General features: G+C 42.1%; 1 protein-coding gene across 2 annotated transcripts in view; it reads left to right on the top strand.

The window, feature by feature from the left end:
• Positions 1 to 529: 529 nt before the first annotated feature.
• The window catches only part of phaf1 (phagosome assembly factor 1), a 137,513-nt gene continuing 117,622 nt past the window's right edge, over positions 530 to 20,420 (top strand). The window contains exons 1-3 of one of the 2 annotated variants that reach the window (XM_059992612.1): positions 530 to 961; positions 16,528 to 16,610; positions 19,034 to 19,117. In XM_059992612.1, coding sequence (XP_059848595.1) covers positions 898 to 961; positions 16,528 to 16,610; positions 19,034 to 19,117 — 231 coding nt within the window. In that variant the 5' untranslated portion in view covers positions 530 to 897. The remainder of the gene's footprint in view (positions 962 to 16,527; positions 16,611 to 19,033; positions 19,118 to 20,420) is intronic. The other variant, XM_059992611.1, reaches the window with a different exon arrangement.

Below are 20,420 nucleotides of genomic sequence, written 5' to 3'. Positions count from 1 at the left end.
TGCCCCGTAACCCTTTCCCTCTCCCCTCCACCATAACCCCTGCCCCGTAACCCTTTCCCTCTCCCCTCCACCATAACCCCTGCCCCGTAACCCTTTCCCTCTCCCCTCCACCATAACCCCTGCCCCGTAACCCTTTCCCTCTCCCCTCCATCATAACCCCTGCCCCGTAACCCTTTCCCTCTCCCCTCCACCATAACCCCTGCCCCGTAACCCTTTCCCTCTCCCCTCCACCATAACCCCTGCCCCGTAACCCTTTCCCTCTCCCCTCCACCATAACCCCTGCCCCGTAACCCTTTCCCTCTCCCCTCCACCATAACCCCTGCCCCGTAACCCTTTCCCTCTCCCCTCCACCATAACCCCTGCCCCCCCTCACCCAAATCCCCTCTACACCCCATGACTCCCTCCTACTGTCCCACTGCCCCTTCTCCCTGTACCCCATGCCTCCCTCCCCGCCGCCGATCTAACGTAGACGATGTGACCGCGCCGCGCGACCCCGCCGCCGATCTAACGTAGACGATGTGACCGCGCCGCGCGCGCTCCCGCGACTGCCGCAAACGTGGGCGGCCGCGCCACCCGGAAGCGCTTGCGACGGAAGTGCTGTTGTTTAATCAGCTGATGGTGATGGAAGCGGCGACTGTTACTGTTCGGCGCTGAGACAGAGCCAACCGCCTCTCTGACCGCGGCTCCCTCCGTCCGGCCGCGACCGCCGCATCGGCACTGCCTCCCACCCCTCTCTCAGCTCTGACACCCCCCGGGCGGATAGGCACCCCAACACTCATTCAGTCACCGGCTGGGGACCCCGTACCCCATCCCCACCGACGTCGGGCCTCCTTCAGCCGCAGCTCGCAACAGGCGGCTTGGCCGGATCCGTCTGACTCCTCTCCCGCAGCCGGGCCAATGCTGGATTTGGAAGTGGTGCCCGAGCGGTCACTGGGGAACGAACGATGGGAATTCGCTTTAGGTAAAATGCTAGCATGGTTAACCTCTTTTTTCTCTTATTCCAGAAGGGATAACTGTATCGGTGGCAATACTGGAGAAAGAAGCGGGTTTTAATATTGCTGAGAACTGGTTGCTCTGAAGTAATGGGAGGGCTGAATGTAGTGGCAAAGACAGTGTAGAACGGGATGGGGATGGCCTTTTTTAGTGGGGAAGGTGTGGGATGCAGTAGGCAAGTGGTTTGAGTGCCAAGGTAGAGAGCAGATGGTAGGGTTGTGCGTGGTTGCATGTGTGGGCAGGGTGGTCAAGGATGGTTAGAGGGTATGGGAATGATGTCAAGGTGGAAGTGCTGGGTGTGAGGTTTGTCATGGACGGAGACTTGCCTGGGGATGTGGCATAGAGAGCTAATTGTGCTTCAGGGGAGTCAGGTGTGCCACAGCAGTGGGAAAGTAGTGGGCAAGTGTGCTTTAGAAAGTGGAGTTGTGGGGAGAGAGTGGGTGCGGTGTCATGGAGATGATCACAGTGAGGGGTAATAGGGGTGAGATCAGTTGAATTTGGGGAGGGGTGTCAAACATGCTGCCGGTGTAGTGGAGCACAACGTGTTGTGGAGGGGGGTGGGACAAGGAGCTGATGGGAAAAAGTGGTTGCAGGCATTGGCCCAGATGTGGGATTGGAGTGGGTTAGGGTCACTACAAGGAGAGGAAGGAAATGTTTTTGTTGTGAATGGAGCAGAAATTCTAGGTCTGCACACCTTTTAATGTATTCCTTAAAGTGTAACTCTTGATCTGTTATGTAAAAGTATCTGACTAATAAAGCTGATCCTGTAATATCTGCTATCAAAGTTGATAGTTCTCATAATGAGCCTGAAGCTATATTTCAAAGTAAAACAAGACCATGCATCGACTTGGGGAGCGGTTATGTTGTACAAGGCTCCTCCTGCTCTGTGGGCAACTACAGTTTGATTAACTACTTATACTTTTCTCGAGTTATCTGTGCTGGTGGATTAAATCCAGTCTCTCCAAGAGGGTTTCTGATAATTACTGACAATTAATCATTGCAAGTTGAATATATTTATTGAGATAGAGTGCAGAATAGGCCCTTCGAGCCACACTGCCCAACAATCCCTCATTGAAAAGATTGCAAAAGCAATACCTCAGAGAAAAACAGGCAGATTCAAAACCAAGTCCACTGCAATGCAAAAGGTGGCCCACAGTGAGGGTGATGCAGGTTGGTTCAGGAACATGGTAGTTGTAAGAAAGTAGCTCTTCCTGAAACTGTAGGGTGGAATCTCAGAACAGTCCCTCTTGTGCATTGGTAACAACAAGAAGAGGGCATGACCTACGTGGTGGGGTAGTTACTGATCTGGCCCCTGCCGCCCATGGTGCAGTGACTCCTGTAGATACAGTAAATGGGAGTGACTGTGCCCAGCCCTCTGTGTAGCCTCGTGTTCCTGTGCATTCATCTACTTATCCAAATGCTACTGATTCAGGAATCAGTATCAGCAATAAAACATTCTTGGATTTATAATAACTATTTGACTTAAAACCTGCTTGGCCCCTGAGTGGAGATATGTATGTAAATACACCCCTGAAAGGTAAATTAGCCTCCTTGCTTATGACTAGAATGAGGACCTTGTACCCTGCAATTGTGCTCGGATTATCCTAAATCACTCCTGTTGTGCAGGGCTGATGTTACACCTTCAGGGTTTGGTGTAATGTGCTTCCAGTGAGTCATCTGTATAGTCATATATTTTCTTTGTTTTATTTGGTGGTCGATCACAAATATGTGCCCTTCCAAAAATTATGTACCCGGACTTGAGGCAACTGAAATTTGTAAGTTTTGTGCAATTGTTTGAGGTATTGAAAATAGCAATTTCCACTGTGAGGTGGATTATTGTAAGAATTTGTAGTGTCTAAGAGAATTTAATAAGATAATGAGAATTTGTGTAGGTAGATAGTGCTTCATCCAGTACTTTAAATTAGGCTCCATTGTCCTGCAGCATATTTTTCTGCCCAGAGAATTGCCAGATTTGCTGAGCTTGGAAATGTGTCTGAGGTCCCCAGTAGTGTTTGGATAAGCAGACGAATGCACAGGAACATGAGGCTACACAGAGGGCTGGGCACAGTAACTCCCACCATTTACTGTATCTACAGGAGACACTGCACCATGGCGGCAGGGGCCAGATCAGTAATTACCCCACCATATGAGTCATGCCCTCTTGTTGTTACCATTGCACAAGAGGGACTGTTCTGAGATTCCACCCTACAGTTTCAGGAAGAGCTACTTTCTTACAACTACCAACCTGCATCACCCTCACTGTGGGCCACCTTTCGCATTGCAGTGGACTTGGTTTTGAATCTGCCTGTTTTTCTCTGAGGTATTGCTTTTGCAGTCTTTAAAATTTGTTTCAAGATTGATGGGTGGTGTGGCTCAAAGGGCCTATTCTGCACTCTACCTCAATAAATAATTTCTTCTCTTTCCACTGTCTTGTATAATTTATATTTTTGAGTTGTCTTTATCTGTGTACCCATGATGCAGTTTTTTCATTGTATGTGTAACTTTTCTGTACATGACAATAGACTTGACATAGGTGACAAAATCAGCTAGATTCTCACTAAATGTCAGAACAGGCTCAGTGCCTGTTCCCTGTCGACAAGTCCAGGCATTCCTCCAGTTCTAATTGTTCCACTTCTGGCAATTTATCTTCAGCTGTGTAGGATGTAAACTCTGAAATTCTCTTCTTGAATCACTCTTTTAAGTTGCTTCAGAAGGACCTACTTGGTTGACCAATTTTGGTCATTTAACCTCATCTTCTAATATGCATATTTTGGTATTATTTTTGTGGAGACTTGATGAATTAAATGTATGGCCTTGTGATGAGAAGTGCAATACACACATTTCCTCGCCATGCAGCTGGGGCTGTGTTGCGGCATAGATTGATACTAATCTGTTATTTCCTCGTCCAAGTAAACTATTTCAGCTTTTTGCTGATGGAAAGTGTTTCTTTTTAAATTTAAATTAAGATTTTAGTTTCTGTCATTGGGGTTCTGTGACCTTGAATCAAGAAGTACATGATCAAATTTAGATTGTTGCCCATGTTGGTTTCATTGGTGTTTTTTGCAGATCTTTGCTATAAGAAGATTTCATTGAGCTAAAAAGGGCACAGGAAAGATTTATAATGATGCTACTAGAACTGGAGTGATATAGAGATGAGGAGTGAGTAGATAGATTGAGGCACTTTTCTCTAGGGTATAAGAGGCTGAGATGTGACCTTTTAGAGGTTTATAAAATCATGATGGACATAGATAACATGAATAGTGATAGTCTTTCTCCCATGGTAGAGGCGTCAAAATACAGGGGAATGATTTAACCCAAGTGGCAAGCTTTTCCACACAGCGATGGGTACAGGTAACAAATTAGTTTAGTTTCGTTTTTGAGATGTCCGTAAGTAGTTTTTTTCTCAGTAAGTCAGAAATTGCACAAAAATCATAATGACCATAATTCTGTCCCAGTGCAATGCATCAAAAGCGCGAGTACTGATAAGAAACAAAAATTACTAAAAGTGAAGAGGTAAAACAATTTGCTCTACTACAATCAATTTGTTTTGTCAGTGGATGTAGTCTATATGGAGTTTACTAAGATGTTAGACAAGATTCCTCACTATAGGCTCATTCAGAAAGCCACGAAAACTCGGCTTTGTGGTTTCAGAAATTTCTTGCCCACTGAAGGCAGAGGGTGGTGGTAGATTAAGTATATTCTACCTCAGGTCAGAACAAGCTGGGAACAGTTTGACTGGGAACTGTTCTGGGCCCCCTGCTCTTTGTGATTTTGGTATATTATTTGGATGAGGAGGAGGGGGGAAAGATGGGTTAGTAAGTTTGCAGATGATAGGAAGGTTGGTGGTATTTTGAACATGGGTTCCCAACCTGGGGTCCACTGACCCCTTGTTTAATGGTATTGTTTCATGGCAACAATTAAAAAAACGGGAACATCTAATTTAGAAGTTTCATAGGTTAACACAGGACATTGATAGGATGCAGAGCTGTGTGAGAAGTGGCAGATGGTATTCAGTCCAGAAAAGTGTGAAGTAGTATGCTTTGGAAGATCAAGCTTGAAGCAGTGTACAGGATTCTTAGCAGTGGTACCCTGGGGTCTACATCCACAGATCCCTCAAAGTTGCTGAACAAATTGATAGGCTGGTTAAGAAGGTATATTGGTGTTTGCCTTCATTAATCAGAGGATTGAGTTCAAGAGACTTGAGCTAATACTGCAGCTCTCTGGTTAGACCACTTATGGTGTATTGTGTTCAGTTCTGGTTGCCTCATAGGCAGAATGTGGGAACTTTGGAGAGGTACAGAGGAGACTTAGCAGGAAGCTGTCTGGATTGGAAAGAATGTCTTTTGAGGGTGGGTGAGTGAGTTTGGACTATTTGGAATGAGTGTGGATGAGAGGTGATATTATAGAGGTGTCTAAGATAAGAAGCATAGGTAGAATGGACAGCCAGACTTTCTCCCAGGGCTGAAATGGCTTGTACAAGGTGGCGTAATTTTAAGCTGATTATAGGAAGTTATAGGGGGATATCAGAGGTAAGTTTTTTTTTGCACGGAGTGGTGGGTGCATGGAATGTGCTACCAGTGATAGTGGTGGGGGCAGATACATGAACAACATTTAAGAAACTTTTAGGCACATGGCCTATGGGGGCTGGGGTGGTTAGACTGATGTTAGTAGTAGTAGTAAAGGAGGTACAAGGCACACCTTCCCTGCTGTAGCCTGCAGGTCACCCTCGGGCAAGGTGTAGCACCTGCTTAGCCCCTGAGCAGGGTCACGTGAAGCCATGTGAGCAGCTAATGGATGTTTGTAGGAGCAGCTGGTGCATATCACAAGTCCGGGTTATGTGACCACTGATGCCAGGCAGACAGTCTCTGAAGAGTGTTGATAATGGTTGGGGTCACCCGTCTTGTAAAGACTCTGCCCAGAAGAAGGCGATGGCAGGCTACTTATGTAGAAGAACTTGCCAAGAGCAATCATGGTCATTGAAAGACGATGATCACCCACGACATACGACACAGCAGAAAACCAGCGCAAACATACTCGTATTTGACTATATGCATTGTGGCTGGAGCACAGTTCTTTTATAATACTGTTCAGGAAGCACTTGAGATTTGAATTTCTTTCGAGTATTTTAAGATGTGCTGGAATGACTAATGAGATGATTTATGATTTCACACTTATTAAAACAATATTTATAAGAAGAATGGGTCCAAACATTTTCTATACAAGATTTATTAGCATAATGCATTCCCCTGAGCTGCAGATCTGCAGTTCTCACAGTTGTGCTCTGTCATTATAATCCAATTTATATGGCATTTGTGAACCTTGGAAGAAATGGTAAGTGAAGTTCACTTTTCAATTGATTTTTTTTTATTAATAGGTTGATGAGAAAAATTGGAGTCATTATAATCCAAATTGTGAATGTGTAAATGATAGTTATTAACAGTATAGTAGTTCATAGTGCATTGTAACCAAATGCATAAGAACTGAAGACTTGTAGTTAAATTTAAGGAAGTGCTGGCATCTTTAGTTTGTTTTTTTCCCTTCGTTTTAAAATTGTGATTTGCTACTACAGAGTGTACAATTGATTTTCCAATTGATTGCAAAAGATACCTTTTTTGAAACAGGGTGATGATCGATTTGGAATATTTGCTTTAATAGCCCATGTAGGAACTGGAAAATTACAGCTAGTTGTAGTTCAACAGTCCACAGTGTCAATGATAGGTCAGAACGGGTTGTACTGCTGCTGTAGGTTAAATACATTAGCTGACAGTGTGTTCAAGAAACTGGATGATCGCCATTTCATATGCAACTGCGTCACAGGAAAGGGTGGAAGCTAATTATGTTGAGAGTGGTTTGAACACTCAGGTATTTAGGAATAGTTTTTTGCAAGCTGTCCTTTCACCTGTGGGACATGGAATAGTTTTCAGGTTGACGAAATGAGTGTTTGCTCTCCACACTACCAGGCAAATCATGTGCTGCATTGACCTAGTGCTTTGAGACCAAGTCCATAAACACATCTCATTGCATGTTGGCAGTATATTAGAAGTCTTGTTAAAAATTTTGCTGCTGCTACAGCTGTTGCTGTTCTGAACTTTGGAATTAGGAAGTACAGTTTAGGAAACTTTACCCCTCATTCAGCTATTTAGAGTGGAACCTGAAAATGCACAATACTGTAACAGTGAGAGTGTGAACACTGAGGGTATGGTTTCTCATCTAATAATTGGAGTGCTCTTTATATTGTGATATATTACCAATAATGACATCATTTGATTAAAACCACCCTTAAAAGGATTTTAAATATGAGAAAGTGAATAAGCTGTTTTCAGAAATGCTCTGAAAGTTGAAGCTTCCAGCAAGTGTTCCGAGTATTTATATTCTTTTTTTAATCTGGCCCAGTTGTTTCATTCTAGTACGTTAATTATTTTTCCTTCATGTACTTAGTTGATATAAGGTGGACAGTAAAGTTCATCTTGCAAAGCTTGTGAAGCACACCCATACTCCTGTGCATATTGTTTCCTTAAAAACTTGTGATTGGTTTGCAGTGTTTGTCTTTTATTAAGTTTTATTGATTGCATTTTTCCTCTTTCCCACTGATCTTCGTCACTTTCCAGCTAAACAGTATTTCAATATGCCGTGCATTCCGGTTAATTGGGGCGGCCACATGGGACAACTCTTAAAGAACAAACACTAATGGAGAAAATTGCTGGATACCCTTTATTTATTAGGCACTATGCTGCTTAATTGGGGCAGGAGTCTGTTGCTGAACCATTTCTAACTAGCATCAACTGTGTGCACTTATATCTGTTAGACACTACACTGTGCTTAGAGCAAACAGTTTTAGTTAGCGTCAGCTGTGTGTGTGTACTCAAAAAGCTGTGATTTTTTGACACTGATCATTGGCAAGAAATAAGCAGGAAGATGATTCAGAACTGTTTTGCTTGCTGTGGATTCAAACATTCAGGCTTGGAGATGCCAGAAATGAGGAGGAGTGAAAATGAAACTATTTCACTACTTCAACAAGTTGGGAACTACGAGGAAATTGAGGTACAGTATTGACAATCATCTTCAATGTTACAGTGCTAATAAAGATTTGGAGGATGCAATTGTTGATAGCATTGTATAATGCAGTCCTATGTGCCTGCATTGATTTTGTTAATTCAGAAGATACTGAATTAATTCCTCTATTGATAACAATTAAGAATTAATAGTTTTATAGTGCTGTAGTAGTATTGATTGTGTTCTAATTTGTTCTGTGTTGACTTTAAATGCATGACTTGTTACAGTTAATGGCAATTTTTTTTACACCTTTTTAACTCTTTCCATAAAAGACTTGGGCTAATTAGGTCACAATGTGCTGGTCCAGATCTGTCCCAATTAACCAAATCCACTGTATTTAGAAAGTTTTTTCAAGCAATTCTGGTATTCTGCTCCATTAGTTAATTCTGTTCACAACAAGTGGACAGAATTAACAACTTGTAATATTATGAAACGGGTACGGACACAGCAATTCAGGAATAGGCCCTTCTGTCCACTGAGGATGCACTGACCATCAGGCACCTATCTGCACTAATTTCTACCAACCCCTAAGCCTTGTTATTCTCACCCACCCCCTCCCCAGACTCATCAACACACAAGTCAATTTACAGTTGGCAATAAACCTACCAGCCCTTGCATTTTTGTGATGTCTGAGAAACTGGAATACAGAGAAGGAATGCACGGTCACTGAGAATTTGCACGTTCCATGCAGTTGAACATGGATCACTGGAGCCAAAAGGCAGATGCTTCACTAACTGCTCCTCACAGCTGTCCATGTAAAATGTAAAACAAAGGTTGTGATTTCAGAAAATGTCCTTGGATGAAGGCATGACTTGTTCTAAAGAAGTGAAGAAAACTTCTGCTTCAGAACAAATCGTGCCTGTATCCAAGCTCTTTTACAACACTGGCATCTACACAAATAGGTCATTACCCACAAAACAAACTGCGGAGATGACCTAAGTGTGACCTCAGGACAGCATTTGAACAGCTATGGCTTGGAAAAGCCTTGACCAAGCTAAAGTCAGTCTGTACTATGGTTGGAGTTGCTTATTGTACATGGAAGATGATTTTTTTGTCTGTTGGTCATTAATCATTCTATTCTCAAGACATCACAACAGGAGTCCAAATGGGAACATCCAATGCACATCCTGTTCATCTCCCTTCCTTCCGTTATCAGAATGGAACTGAGGATGTTCACTGATTACACCAGACAACAATTTTTTTTGAATTTTTGTTTATGATAAACCACTTGAAGCTGAACACAAATATAATTTCAGATTACTTGTAGGAATTTGGAGAAATAAGAAATCAATTTTTATTGATTTTGGAGAAGGAAGTCTGAGAATCGGAACGGGAGTGCGGTGGGAACCATTTTGATTTTTTTCTTCTCCTCGGGGTTAAGAGAAGAGGGGAAAGCAACAGTGGCCGTGCCTCCGGCACAGAGTCCGGCCCTGTGGCTCAGCAGGGTAGGGAAGGGAAGAGGAAGGTAGTAGTAATAGGGGACTCGATAGGGGCTCAGATGGATGATTCTGTGGACGCAGTCAGGAGACCCGGATGGTAGTTTGCCACCGTGGTGCCAGGGTCCAGGATGTTTCTGATCGCGTCCAAGATATCCTGAAGTGGGAGGCTGAGGAGCCAGAGGTCATGGTACATATAGGTACCAATGACATAGGTAGAAAAAGGGAAGAGGTCCTGAAAGGAGAATATAGGGATTTAGGAAGGGAGTTGAGAAAAAGGACAACAAAGGTAGAAATCTCGGGATTACTCGGGATTACAGTGAGAGTAGGAATGGAATGAGGTGGAGGATAAATGCGTGGCAGAGGGATTGGAGCAGGGGGCAGTGATTCAAGTTTCTGGACCATTGGGACCTCTTTTGGGGCAGGTGTGACCTGTACAAAAAGGACTGGTTTCACTTGAGTCCTAGGGGTCCAATATCCTGGCAGGGAGATTTGCTAAGGCTGCTGGGGAGACTTTAAACTAGAATGGTTGGGGGCTGGGAATCAAATTGAAGAGACTAGGAGAGAGGAGGTTAGCTCACAAATAGAGAAAGCTAGTAGACAGTGAGTGAGGGAGGATAGGCAGGTGTTAGAGAAGGGGAGCACTCAGACCGAAGATGTAGGGGAGGAGGAAGAAAAAGATAAGTTGTTTGCACCGTTCGGGACAAACCAAGAGTAAGAGGCGGAGAATTTCTTAAATGCATCTATTTTAACGCTAGGAGCATTGTAAGAAAGGTGGATGAGCTCAGAGCATGGATTGATACCTGGAAATATGATGTTGTAGCTATCAGTGAAACATAGTTGCAGGAGGGGTGTGATTGGCAACTAAATATTCCTGGATTTCATTGCTTCTGGTGTGATAGAATCAGAGGGGCAAGAGCGGGAGGTGTTGCATTGTTTGTCAGAGAAAATATTACAGCGGTGCTTTGGCAGGATCGATTAGTGGGCTTGTCTAGTGAGGCTATTTGGGTGGAATTGAGGAATGGGAAAGGTGTTAGTAACTCTATAGGGGTAACTCCCACCTAATGGGGAGCCAGAATTAGAGGAGCAAATTTGTAAGGAGATAGCAGATATTTGTACTAAGCACAAGGTTGTGATTGTGGGAGATTTTAATTTTCCACACACAGACTGGGAAGCCCATTCTGTAAAAGGGCTGGATGGTTTGGAGTTTGTAAAATGTGTGCAGGATAGCTTTTTGCAGGCTGAGTACTGGGCTACGGTGGGAAACTTCGTCACATGGTGCAAGCAGAATCATCTGCAGCTTATTGTGGAAAAAGACTAAGGAGCTGGTGGTGGACCTGAGGAGGGCCAAAGCACCGGTGACCCCTGTTTCCATCTAAAGAGTCAGTGTGGACATGGGAGGATGACAAGTAGCTGGGGATATGAATTGACAATAAACTGGACTGGTCAAAGAACACTGAGGCTGTCTACAAGAAGGGTCAGAGCCGTCTCTATTTCCTGAGAAGACTGAGGATCTTTAACAGCTGCTGGACAATGTTGAGGATGTTCTCTGAGTCTGTGGTGGCCAGTGCTATCATGTTTGCTGTTGTGTGCTGGGGCAGCAGGCTGAGGGTAGCAGACACCAACAGAATCAACAAACTCATTCGCAAGGCCAGTGATGTTGTGGGGGTGGAACTGGACTCCCTGATGTTGGTATCTGAAAAGAGGATGCTGTCCAAGTTGCATGCATCTTGGATAATGTCTCCCATCCACTCCATAATGTACTGTATTTTCAAAAGGCTTTTGACAAGGTCCCACACAGGAGTTTAGTGTGCAAACTTAAAGCACACGGTATTGGGGGTATGGTATTGATGTGGATAGAGAATTGGTTGGCAGACAGGAAGCTAAGAGTGGGAGTAAACGGGACCTTTTCGGAATGGCAGGCAGTGACTAGTGGGGTACTGCAAGGCTCAGTGTTGGGACCCCAGTTGTTTACGATATATATTAATGATTTAGACGAGGGAATTAAATGCAGCATCTCCAAGTTTGCGGATGACACGGAGCTGGGCGGCGGTGTTAGCTGTGAGGAGGATGCTAAGAGGATGCAGGGTGACTTGGATAGGTTAGGTGAGTGGGCAAATTCATGGCAGATGCAATTTAATGTGGATAAATGTGAGGTTATCCACTCTGGTTACAAGAACAGGAAAACAGATTATTATCTGAACGGTGGCCGATTAGGAAAAGGGGAGGTGCAACGAGACCTTGGTGTCATTGTACACCAGTCATTGAAGGTGGGCATGCAGGTACAGCAGGCGGTGAAAAAGGCAAATGGTATGTTGGCACTCATAGCAAAAGGATTTGAGTACAGGAGCAGGGAGGTTCTACTGCTGTTGTACAAGGCCTTGGTGAGACCGCACCTAGAGTATTGTGTGCAGTTTTGTTCCCCTAATCTGAGGAAAGACATTCTTGCCACAGAGGGAGTACAAAGAATGTTCACCAGATTGATTCCTGGGATGGCAGGACTTTCATATGAAGAAAGACTGGATCAACTAGGCTTATACTCAGTGGAATTTAGAAGATTGAAGGGAGATCTTATTGAAACATATAAAATTCTAAAGGGATTGGACAGGCTAGATGCAGGTAGATTGTTCCCGATGTTGGGGAAGTCCAGAATGAGGGGTCACAGTTTAAGGATAAAGGGGAAGCCTTTTGGGACCGAGATGAGGAAAGCTTCTTCACACAGAGAGTGGTGAATCTGTGGAATTCTCTGCCACAGGAAACAGTTGAGGCCTGTTCATTGGCTATACTTAAGAGGAAGTTAGATATGGCCCTTGTGGCTAAAGGGATCAGGGGGTATGGAGAGAAAGCAGGTACAGAGTTCTGAGTTCGATGATCAGCCATGATCATACTGAATGGTTGTGCAGGCTCGAAGGGCCGAATGGCCTACTCCTGCACCTATTTTCTATGTCTTTATATTTCTGCTGGTTAGGCAGTAGACTGTCAGCCAGAGACTCATTCCACCGCGATGCAACACTGAGCAACAGTTTCCCTTGGGATCAATAAAGTATGTCTGTCTGTCATAGAGGTACCAACTAGAGAAGGGGCAGTGTTGCATCTCCTGTTAGGGAATGAGAGAGGTCAGGTGATGGACGTATGTGTTGGGGAGCACTTCGGGTCCAGTGATCACAATACCATTGGTTTCAATTTAATTATGGAGAAAGATAGGACTGGACCCAGGGTTGAGATTTTTGATTGGAGAAAGGCTAACTTTGAAGAGATGTGAAAGGTTTTAGAAGGAGTGGATTGGGACAATTCGTTTTATGGGAAGGATGTAATAGAGAAATGGAGGTCATTTAAAGGTGAAATTTTGAGGGTACAGAATCTCTATGTCCCTGTTAAGTTGAAAGGAAAGATTAGAAGTTTGGGAGCCATGGTTTTCAAGGGATATTGAAAACTTGGTTCAGAAAAAGAGAGAGATCTATGATAAATATAGGCAGTATGGAGTAAATGAGGTGCTCGAGGAATATAAAGAATGTAAAAAGAATCTTAAGAAAGAAATTAGAAAAGCTAAAATAAGATACAAGGTTGCTTTGGCAAGTAAGGTGAAAATAAATCCAAAGAGTGGACAGCTATGTGTGGAGCTGAAAGAGATGGGGAAAATTTTGAACAATTTCTTTTCTTCGGTATTCACTAAGGAGAAGGATATTAAATTGTGTAAGGTAAGGGAAACAAGGAGGGTAGTTATGGAAACTATGATGATTAAAGAAGAGGAAGTACTGGTGCTTTTAAAGAATATAAAAGTGGATAAGTCTCCGGGTCCTGACAGGATATTCCCTCGGACCTTGAGGGAAGTTAGCGTAGAAATAGCAGGGGCTCTGACAGAAATATTTCAAATGTTATTAGAAACGGGGATGGTGTTGGAGGACTGGCGTATTGCTTGTCTGGTTCCATTATTTAAAAAGGGTTCTAAGAGTAAACCTAGCAATTATCGGCCTGTAAGTTTGACATCAGTGATTGGTAAACTAATGGAAAGTATTCTTAGAGATGGTATATATAATTATCTGGATAGACAGGATTTGATTAGGAACAGTCAACATGGATTTGTGCGTGGAAGTCATGTTTGATAAATCTTATTGAATTTTTTTGAAGAGGTTACTAAGAAAGTTGACGAGGGTAAAGCAGTAAATGTTGTCCATGTGGACTTCAATAAGGCCTTTGACAAGGTTCCACATGGAAGGCTAGTTAGGAAGGTTCAATCATTAGGTATTAATATTGATGTCGTAAAATGGATTCAACAGTGGCTGGATGGGAAATGCCAGAGAGTAGTAGTGGATAACTGTTTGTCAGGTTGGAGGCCAGTGACTAGTGGTGTGCCTCGGAGATCTGTACTGGGTCCAATGTTGTTTGTCATATACATTAATGATCTGGATGATGGGGTGGTAAATTGGATTAGTAAGTATGCAGATGATACTAAGATAGGTGGCGTTGTGGATAATGAAGTAGGTTTTCAAAACTTGCAGAGAGATTTAGGCCAGTTAGAAGAGTGGGCTGAACGATGGCAGATGGAGTTTAATGCTGATAAGTGCGAGGTGCTACATTTTGGTAGTAATAATCCAATTAGGACATACATGGTAAATGGTAGAGCATTGAGGAATGCAGTAGAACAAAGTGATCTAGGAATAATAGTGCATCTTTTCCTGAAGGTGGAATCTCATGTGGATAGGGTGGTAAAGAAAGCTGCTGGCCTTTATAAATCAGAGCATTGAGTATAGGAGTTGGGATCTAATGTTAAAATTGTACAAAGCATTGGTCAGGCCAAATTTGGAGTATTGTGTACAGTTCTGGTCACCAAATGATAGGAAAGATGTCAACAAAATATAGAGAGAGTGCAGAGGAGATTTACTAGAATGTTACCTGTGTTTCAGCACCCAAGTTACAGAGAAAGGTTGAACAAGTTAGGTCTTTAGTCTTTGGAGCATAGAAGGTTGAGGGGGGACTTGATAGAGGTATTTAAAATTATGAGTGCAATAGATAGAGTTGACGTGGATAGGCTTTTTCCATTGAGAGTAGGGGAGATTCAAACAAGAGGACAGGAGTTGAGAGTTAAGGGGCAAAAGTTTAAGCATAACACGAGGGGGAACTTCTTTACTCAGAGTGGTAGCTGTGCGGAACTAGCTTCCAGTAGAAGTGGTAGAGGCAGGTTTGATATTGTCATTTAAAAAAAAAAATTGGATAGGTATATGGACAAGAAAGGAATGGAGGGTTATGGGCTGAATGCGGGTCAGTGGGACTAGGTGAGAGTAAGCGTTCGGCACGTGACTAGAAGGGTCGAGATGGCCTGTTTCCGTGCTATAATTGTTGTATGATTATAATGAGTTTGCATAATGCTGCTGGCATTTTGCAATAGTTTAACTAAGCTAAAGATGTTTTGATGAATTTAATTTGTACTCTGTTTCTGAGGCTTCTTGCTTAAGTGTCCAACAATAATTAGCAGCATTGATGGATTTCAGTTTCCTTGATACAGTTTCTCCAGGACCGTAAAATCCCGGTGAAACCGTTCACCATGCTCGTCACTGACAGATTTGTAGGGAAGAAGTCTAAATGGGAATGTGGAAAAAGAATCTTTAGTGACTGTTGCATTTCATGGTTTTGTATGTTCGAAGCTTGTTGTTAACCAGCTGTACATAGTTATGTCGTTCCAAGAAAATTTTCAAAAACATCCTTCAATCCTTCTATGCGATTTTCTCCAGTTCCACTAGAAGTTCTTTGAATCGCCTGTCATTGATAACCTATTTGATTTGTGGATGAACAAATGCCAACCTTAATCTTGGCATCAGTTATTCTGACTTGAATTATGAATTGGAATAACAAATATAGACGATTTTAAAAAAGTGATGTGTGATAGAGAACCTTCATGATCAACAGTCCAAAATCCATAAGTATTTCAGGAAGCAGAATCTTTGCTGCCCAGTGATATTGTACGAAGCAAAACCTAGCTCACATTTCAGTGTGATTAATGTGCCACTGATCCAACAAGAGTTTTCACCATCACCCCTTGCTTTGCCATGCTGCCCCCATTATCATTATCCCATGGGAAGTCAGTAAAAACTCAACAGGGCCAGCCAAATAAATGTCTTCAGTGCCACTGGGTGTTCTGCAGTGTTACCCTGTCGCCTGATGGGTCTTTGGAACTTCTTCTCAAAGGGCTTTGACTGCCGACTCATGAAATATTTTTAATACAATCATAGATTCTCAGTAAAGAAGGGGTGGAAGATTGCTGCAGTTCAACAGGAATATATAGTTTAGTTTCCAATCAGATCAGCTCCTGATTGGATCTATGCTTGGCTTGGCTTAAACCAGTCATCCCTACTGGGGCATAGGCTGCCAACAGCAGCTTACCAGAGTCCTCTATCCTTGGCCAGTCTTTCAAGATGTCTCCAGCTGTCGCCCATTATCTTTGATCCTTCCTCTCATCGGAATGAAGTCCCCAGAGCTTCTGTTGACATTTCTGCAGCATTTTTTTATGGGTTGGGCTTGCTGGTCCCATACTCAACCCTTCTTTCGCAGCTGGGTTTGGACCCATCCATAGTGGAGTTAATTAGAATCTGTGCAATCTAAGTACACGTTATTAGTCTATTCCAGCAGCACCTCTCAAACCTGAAGCTCCATTTCTAAGAATAAGACCAGCTGGCCCACAGGAGCACCACATCTCTTAGGTCCCATTCCAATGGGCACACTATCTTGCCTTGGATAAATTACCCCATTCCTCTTACTGTGCAAGCGTCACCACACTTCTGGCACCCACATAGCATGCCCATGACTCACTAGCCCTAACCAAATGTCCTTGGAAACTGGAGCACCTGGAGGAAATCCTCACGGTCATGGAGAGAACATACAAGCTCCTTACAGCAGTAGGAATCGAACCCCCATCTTACAGCTGATATGCTGAATTGCTATGCTGTCATGCTGTACAAATATGTACCAAAAATTAATTAAAATATTGTATGTCTCTAAATATGCACACCTAATTAAATGCTAATTCTTTTATATTGCTTGTCTGTTTCAGGAATGCCATTGGCTCAGGGTGTTGCTATTCTCCAAAAGCACTGTCGCATCATCAAAAACGTACAGGTTCTCTACAGCGAGCAAGTGAGTGAGACTCATCCTTTGAACTTGCCATGAAAGTTGTGTTTTTCTGTTGTCAGATGTTGTACTGCTTTAAGGTTCAGTTCAGATAAGGGAAACGAAGCTGGTCATGCAGCGTTTACTCTCATTATTGATTACTTGCCTGGTTCTCTGACCGCTTGTACATGTTTGTTGGCTATGGAAAATCAGTACACATTGCCTTACAAAAGTATAGCTGGAAGCCTCTTGTACGATGTGGACCCATGTAATTAATTCTTTATTGCACTTGATCTTAAAGTGAAGTTTGTTTATGTCCCTCCCATTCTAAAGTGGCTGTGGTGACCTCCTTATAGATAGCTGTGCTTGTAGGTTCATCTGATGGGCGCAGGTCCAACCATTTAATGGAATGAACTGCCAGACTTAGGTTTTTTTGGAAGTGAATATTGAATCCTATAGGAGTGAAGATGTTTCCCAACTTAGTTTTAAATCAGATTGGAATGAGTTAGGCAATCAGAAGAAGCTTTAATAAAGCTGTCTGCCTTCTTTCTGTGGTATGAGGTTAAAAGGATTTAATAGTCTACAGAATATTCTGAATGGAATTATTTATCAGAAGGGGGGGTAAAAATAACTACATTTTGTATTGAAAAGACTGATATTTATAAATATTTTAGGAATTCTGTACTTAGCAGCTAAGCAAAAGGATACTGCATCATCCGTTATTTTGTGAGTTTGGTTTCTGTAAATTGGTCACTGTAAATTGAACTGTGATGAGGCTAGTGATAAATTAGTGGGGGTCTGGGTGATGTGGCTTGCTGAACCAGCAGGGCCTGTTCAACGCCTTAATAAAATTAAAATAAAAACTATGGAGAGTGACCTGGAATATTCTGAACAGAAAATTTCAATAAATCAAACCTTCCTGTTGTATTTGCCACTTCTTGTTTACTCCACCATCCCCGTATTTCATTCCAAAAGGTTCACAATTTCATGACTAGCCACAGGATTTTGTAATATCAGCAAATATATGCACCTAGGATTGCAAGAAAAAGCTTGTGAACCTTTTGCAAATGCCTGATTTCCTGCATTAATTACTCATAAGATGTGGTCTGATCTTCACCTGAGTCACAATAATAGATAAACACAATCTGCCTAAACTAATAACACAAAAACAATTGGACCTCGTCAATACTGAGTACACCATTTAAACAATCACAGAGTAGGTTCAAAAAAGTGTGTGAACCTGTGGGGTAATGCCTTCTACAGAAGCTATTTGGAGTCAGGTGTTCCAATCAGTGAGCTGAGATTGGAGGTGTAGGTTGTAGAGGTGCCCTGCCCTATATATATAAAAAAAACAGGCACACACCTGGTTACTGACAGAGCCTGCTTTTCTCAAGAAAGATCTGTTTATGTGCTCCATGCTTTGATCACAACTTTCACAGGACCTTTACAAGAATAATAGAGATGCATGAAGCTGAAAAGGCTAGAAATGTATTTCTGAAGATCTGAGTATTCCATAGTAAGAGAAATTGTCTACAACTGGAAGAAACTCAGTACTGTTGCGACTCTCCCTGGGAATAAGCATCCTGCAAAGGTCACACCAAGAACACAACATGCAATGCTGAAGGAGGTGGAAGGGAAGGGGTCACATACTTCTTCTAGCCTGGATTGTGAATGATTAAGCAATCTGTTCAATAAAGTCATGAGAGTACAATTGTTTGTTATTAGTTTAGGCAGGTCTGTCCATTATTGTGAAAGATGAAGATCAGACCACATTTTATGAGTAATTAATGCAGAAAACCAAGTAATTGCAAAGGGTTCACAAACTTTTTCTTGCAACGGTATAATCAAATCGTACACATTAAAATTGGGTTATTCCAGCAGTGAATATTTATGAAAGCTGTAATTCTCAACATCTAATTTTTTTTGTCTTGATAAATGAGCATTAAGACATGTTTGTTTTCTCCATGGCCTGCCCACTCACATTGTGGTTACAGTGTGTGCAATCCTTAACATCACTCCAACATATGGGCTTTGCTTTGCATCTCCTTTCCTCTGACCTCCCACCATCACTAAAGGTGACATTAGTGTTTCCTAAAGTCCTCAGCTCTCTCTTGTGTTATTGTCCTGGAATTTCATCCCCAACAGCATTAAGAGAATGTGTACCAGGGCTATAGTAATTCAGGGAAAAGATCTAACCTTTCCACATTGATATCTAGGATGTAAAAGCAACATTGCAAACACTTTCCATGTCCGAAGCTTAATTATATCAATAATTGTTAAATACTTGCAGTAAAGCAATTAAGCCAATAGATTTGTCTTCACATGACAATTACTCATTAGCAATCCATTCCATGCGGTTGTACAAATCGCATCGGTTTGTTTCTTGTACCATGCATGAACAGTGTATAGTGTTATCACTGTCATTTAACAGAGTGTCTCTTTCTTTCTAGTTGCCACTCAGTCATGACCTCATCCTTAATCTGACTCAGGACGGAATCAAACTACTTTTCGACGCTTATAATCAGAGACTAAAGGTCAGTGAGGCTTCAGCTTCCTTTCCACTATGTACTAAAATATTAATTCTATCAGGAAGAATTGGGAATTTTGATGTGACAGTTACATTTAATTCGATGATCAATTGCCTATGGCACAGCAGGTAGAAATAAAGTTTAGGAAATGAAAGGATCCAAATGCATGAAAGGAAATCATTGTTGTAAAACTTGTCATTATGAACATAAAGTGTTGAAGGGAGTTGAGTAGTAAAATGTAAGGCAGTTTAAGAAGCAGAGTTGAGAGAAGTATCAGAGGTGAAATTTGTAATTTTTACAGGACTACTATAGAGAGTGTAATTACAATGCATCATTTAAATAGGCAACCTTTGTTATATGCATATGCCATTTTTATCTCAAAAATTCATGCCAAACTGTAATACTAATTTAGGCTTGTAGATTTAGTGTAGCAATTTAACTTGACTCAAACGATGCATTTCACTTAGATGAAAATGTGATTAATTAAACTAATCTTTCATTTTAATGGCTCTGGACCTCTTTGGAGTTTAAAAGATGGGGGTGGGGGGAAGAGGGAATGAATGGGATCTCATTGAAACCTATCAGATATTGAAAGGCCTTGATAGAGTGTATGTAGAGATAATGTTACCATTAGTGTGAGAGAGTCTAGGACCAGAGGGCACAGCTTCAGAATAGGGAGGCGACTCTTTAGAACGGAGATGAGGAGGAATGTTTTCAACTAGAGAGTGGCAAATTTGTGGAATTCATTGCCACAGATGGCTGTGAAGGCCAAGTCATTGGGCATATTTAAAGTGATGGTTAAATAGGCTCTTGATTGGTAACTGTCAAAGGTTACAGGAAGATGGCAAAAGAATGAAGCTAAGAGGGAAAATAAATCAACCATGATCAAATGGCGGAGCAGCCCTAATGGCCTAATTCTGCTCCTGTCTTATGATAGTTTAATTCAAATGGAAAAAAATAGCAAACTAAGATGTGTACATTTTGCTCCATAGTTGTGGTTTATCCCTAATACTGCCAACACACTGTGTTAAAGTTACATAGTATGTTACATTGATGTTGCCTGACCTACCGAGTTTCTCTACCATTTTGTGTTTGTTGCTCGGATTACCAGTATCCGCAGATTTTCTGTTATTTATAGTATGTTCACTGTTTTGTTAATAACCATTGTTGCTATTTGCTATACTGCTGAAACTGAAAACTTTTTTTATTGTAGTTTCAAGTGCTTGTATTATTTTCCAGTTTCTCAGATTTTTAATTGCAGGGGTTAGTTTCCTATTGTTTTCTCCCTCTTTGCTACATGTAAGCATTA

This window comes from Hypanus sabinus, chromosome 17, assembly GCF_030144855.1.
Source record: "Hypanus sabinus isolate sHypSab1 chromosome 17, sHypSab1.hap1, whole genome shotgun sequence".
Classification (NCBI taxonomy): Eukaryota; Metazoa; Chordata; class Chondrichthyes; order Myliobatiformes; family Dasyatidae; genus Hypanus; species Hypanus sabinus.
The sequence above is the reverse complement of the archived record's forward strand: the minus strand, read 5'-3'. Positions and strand labels throughout refer to the sequence as shown.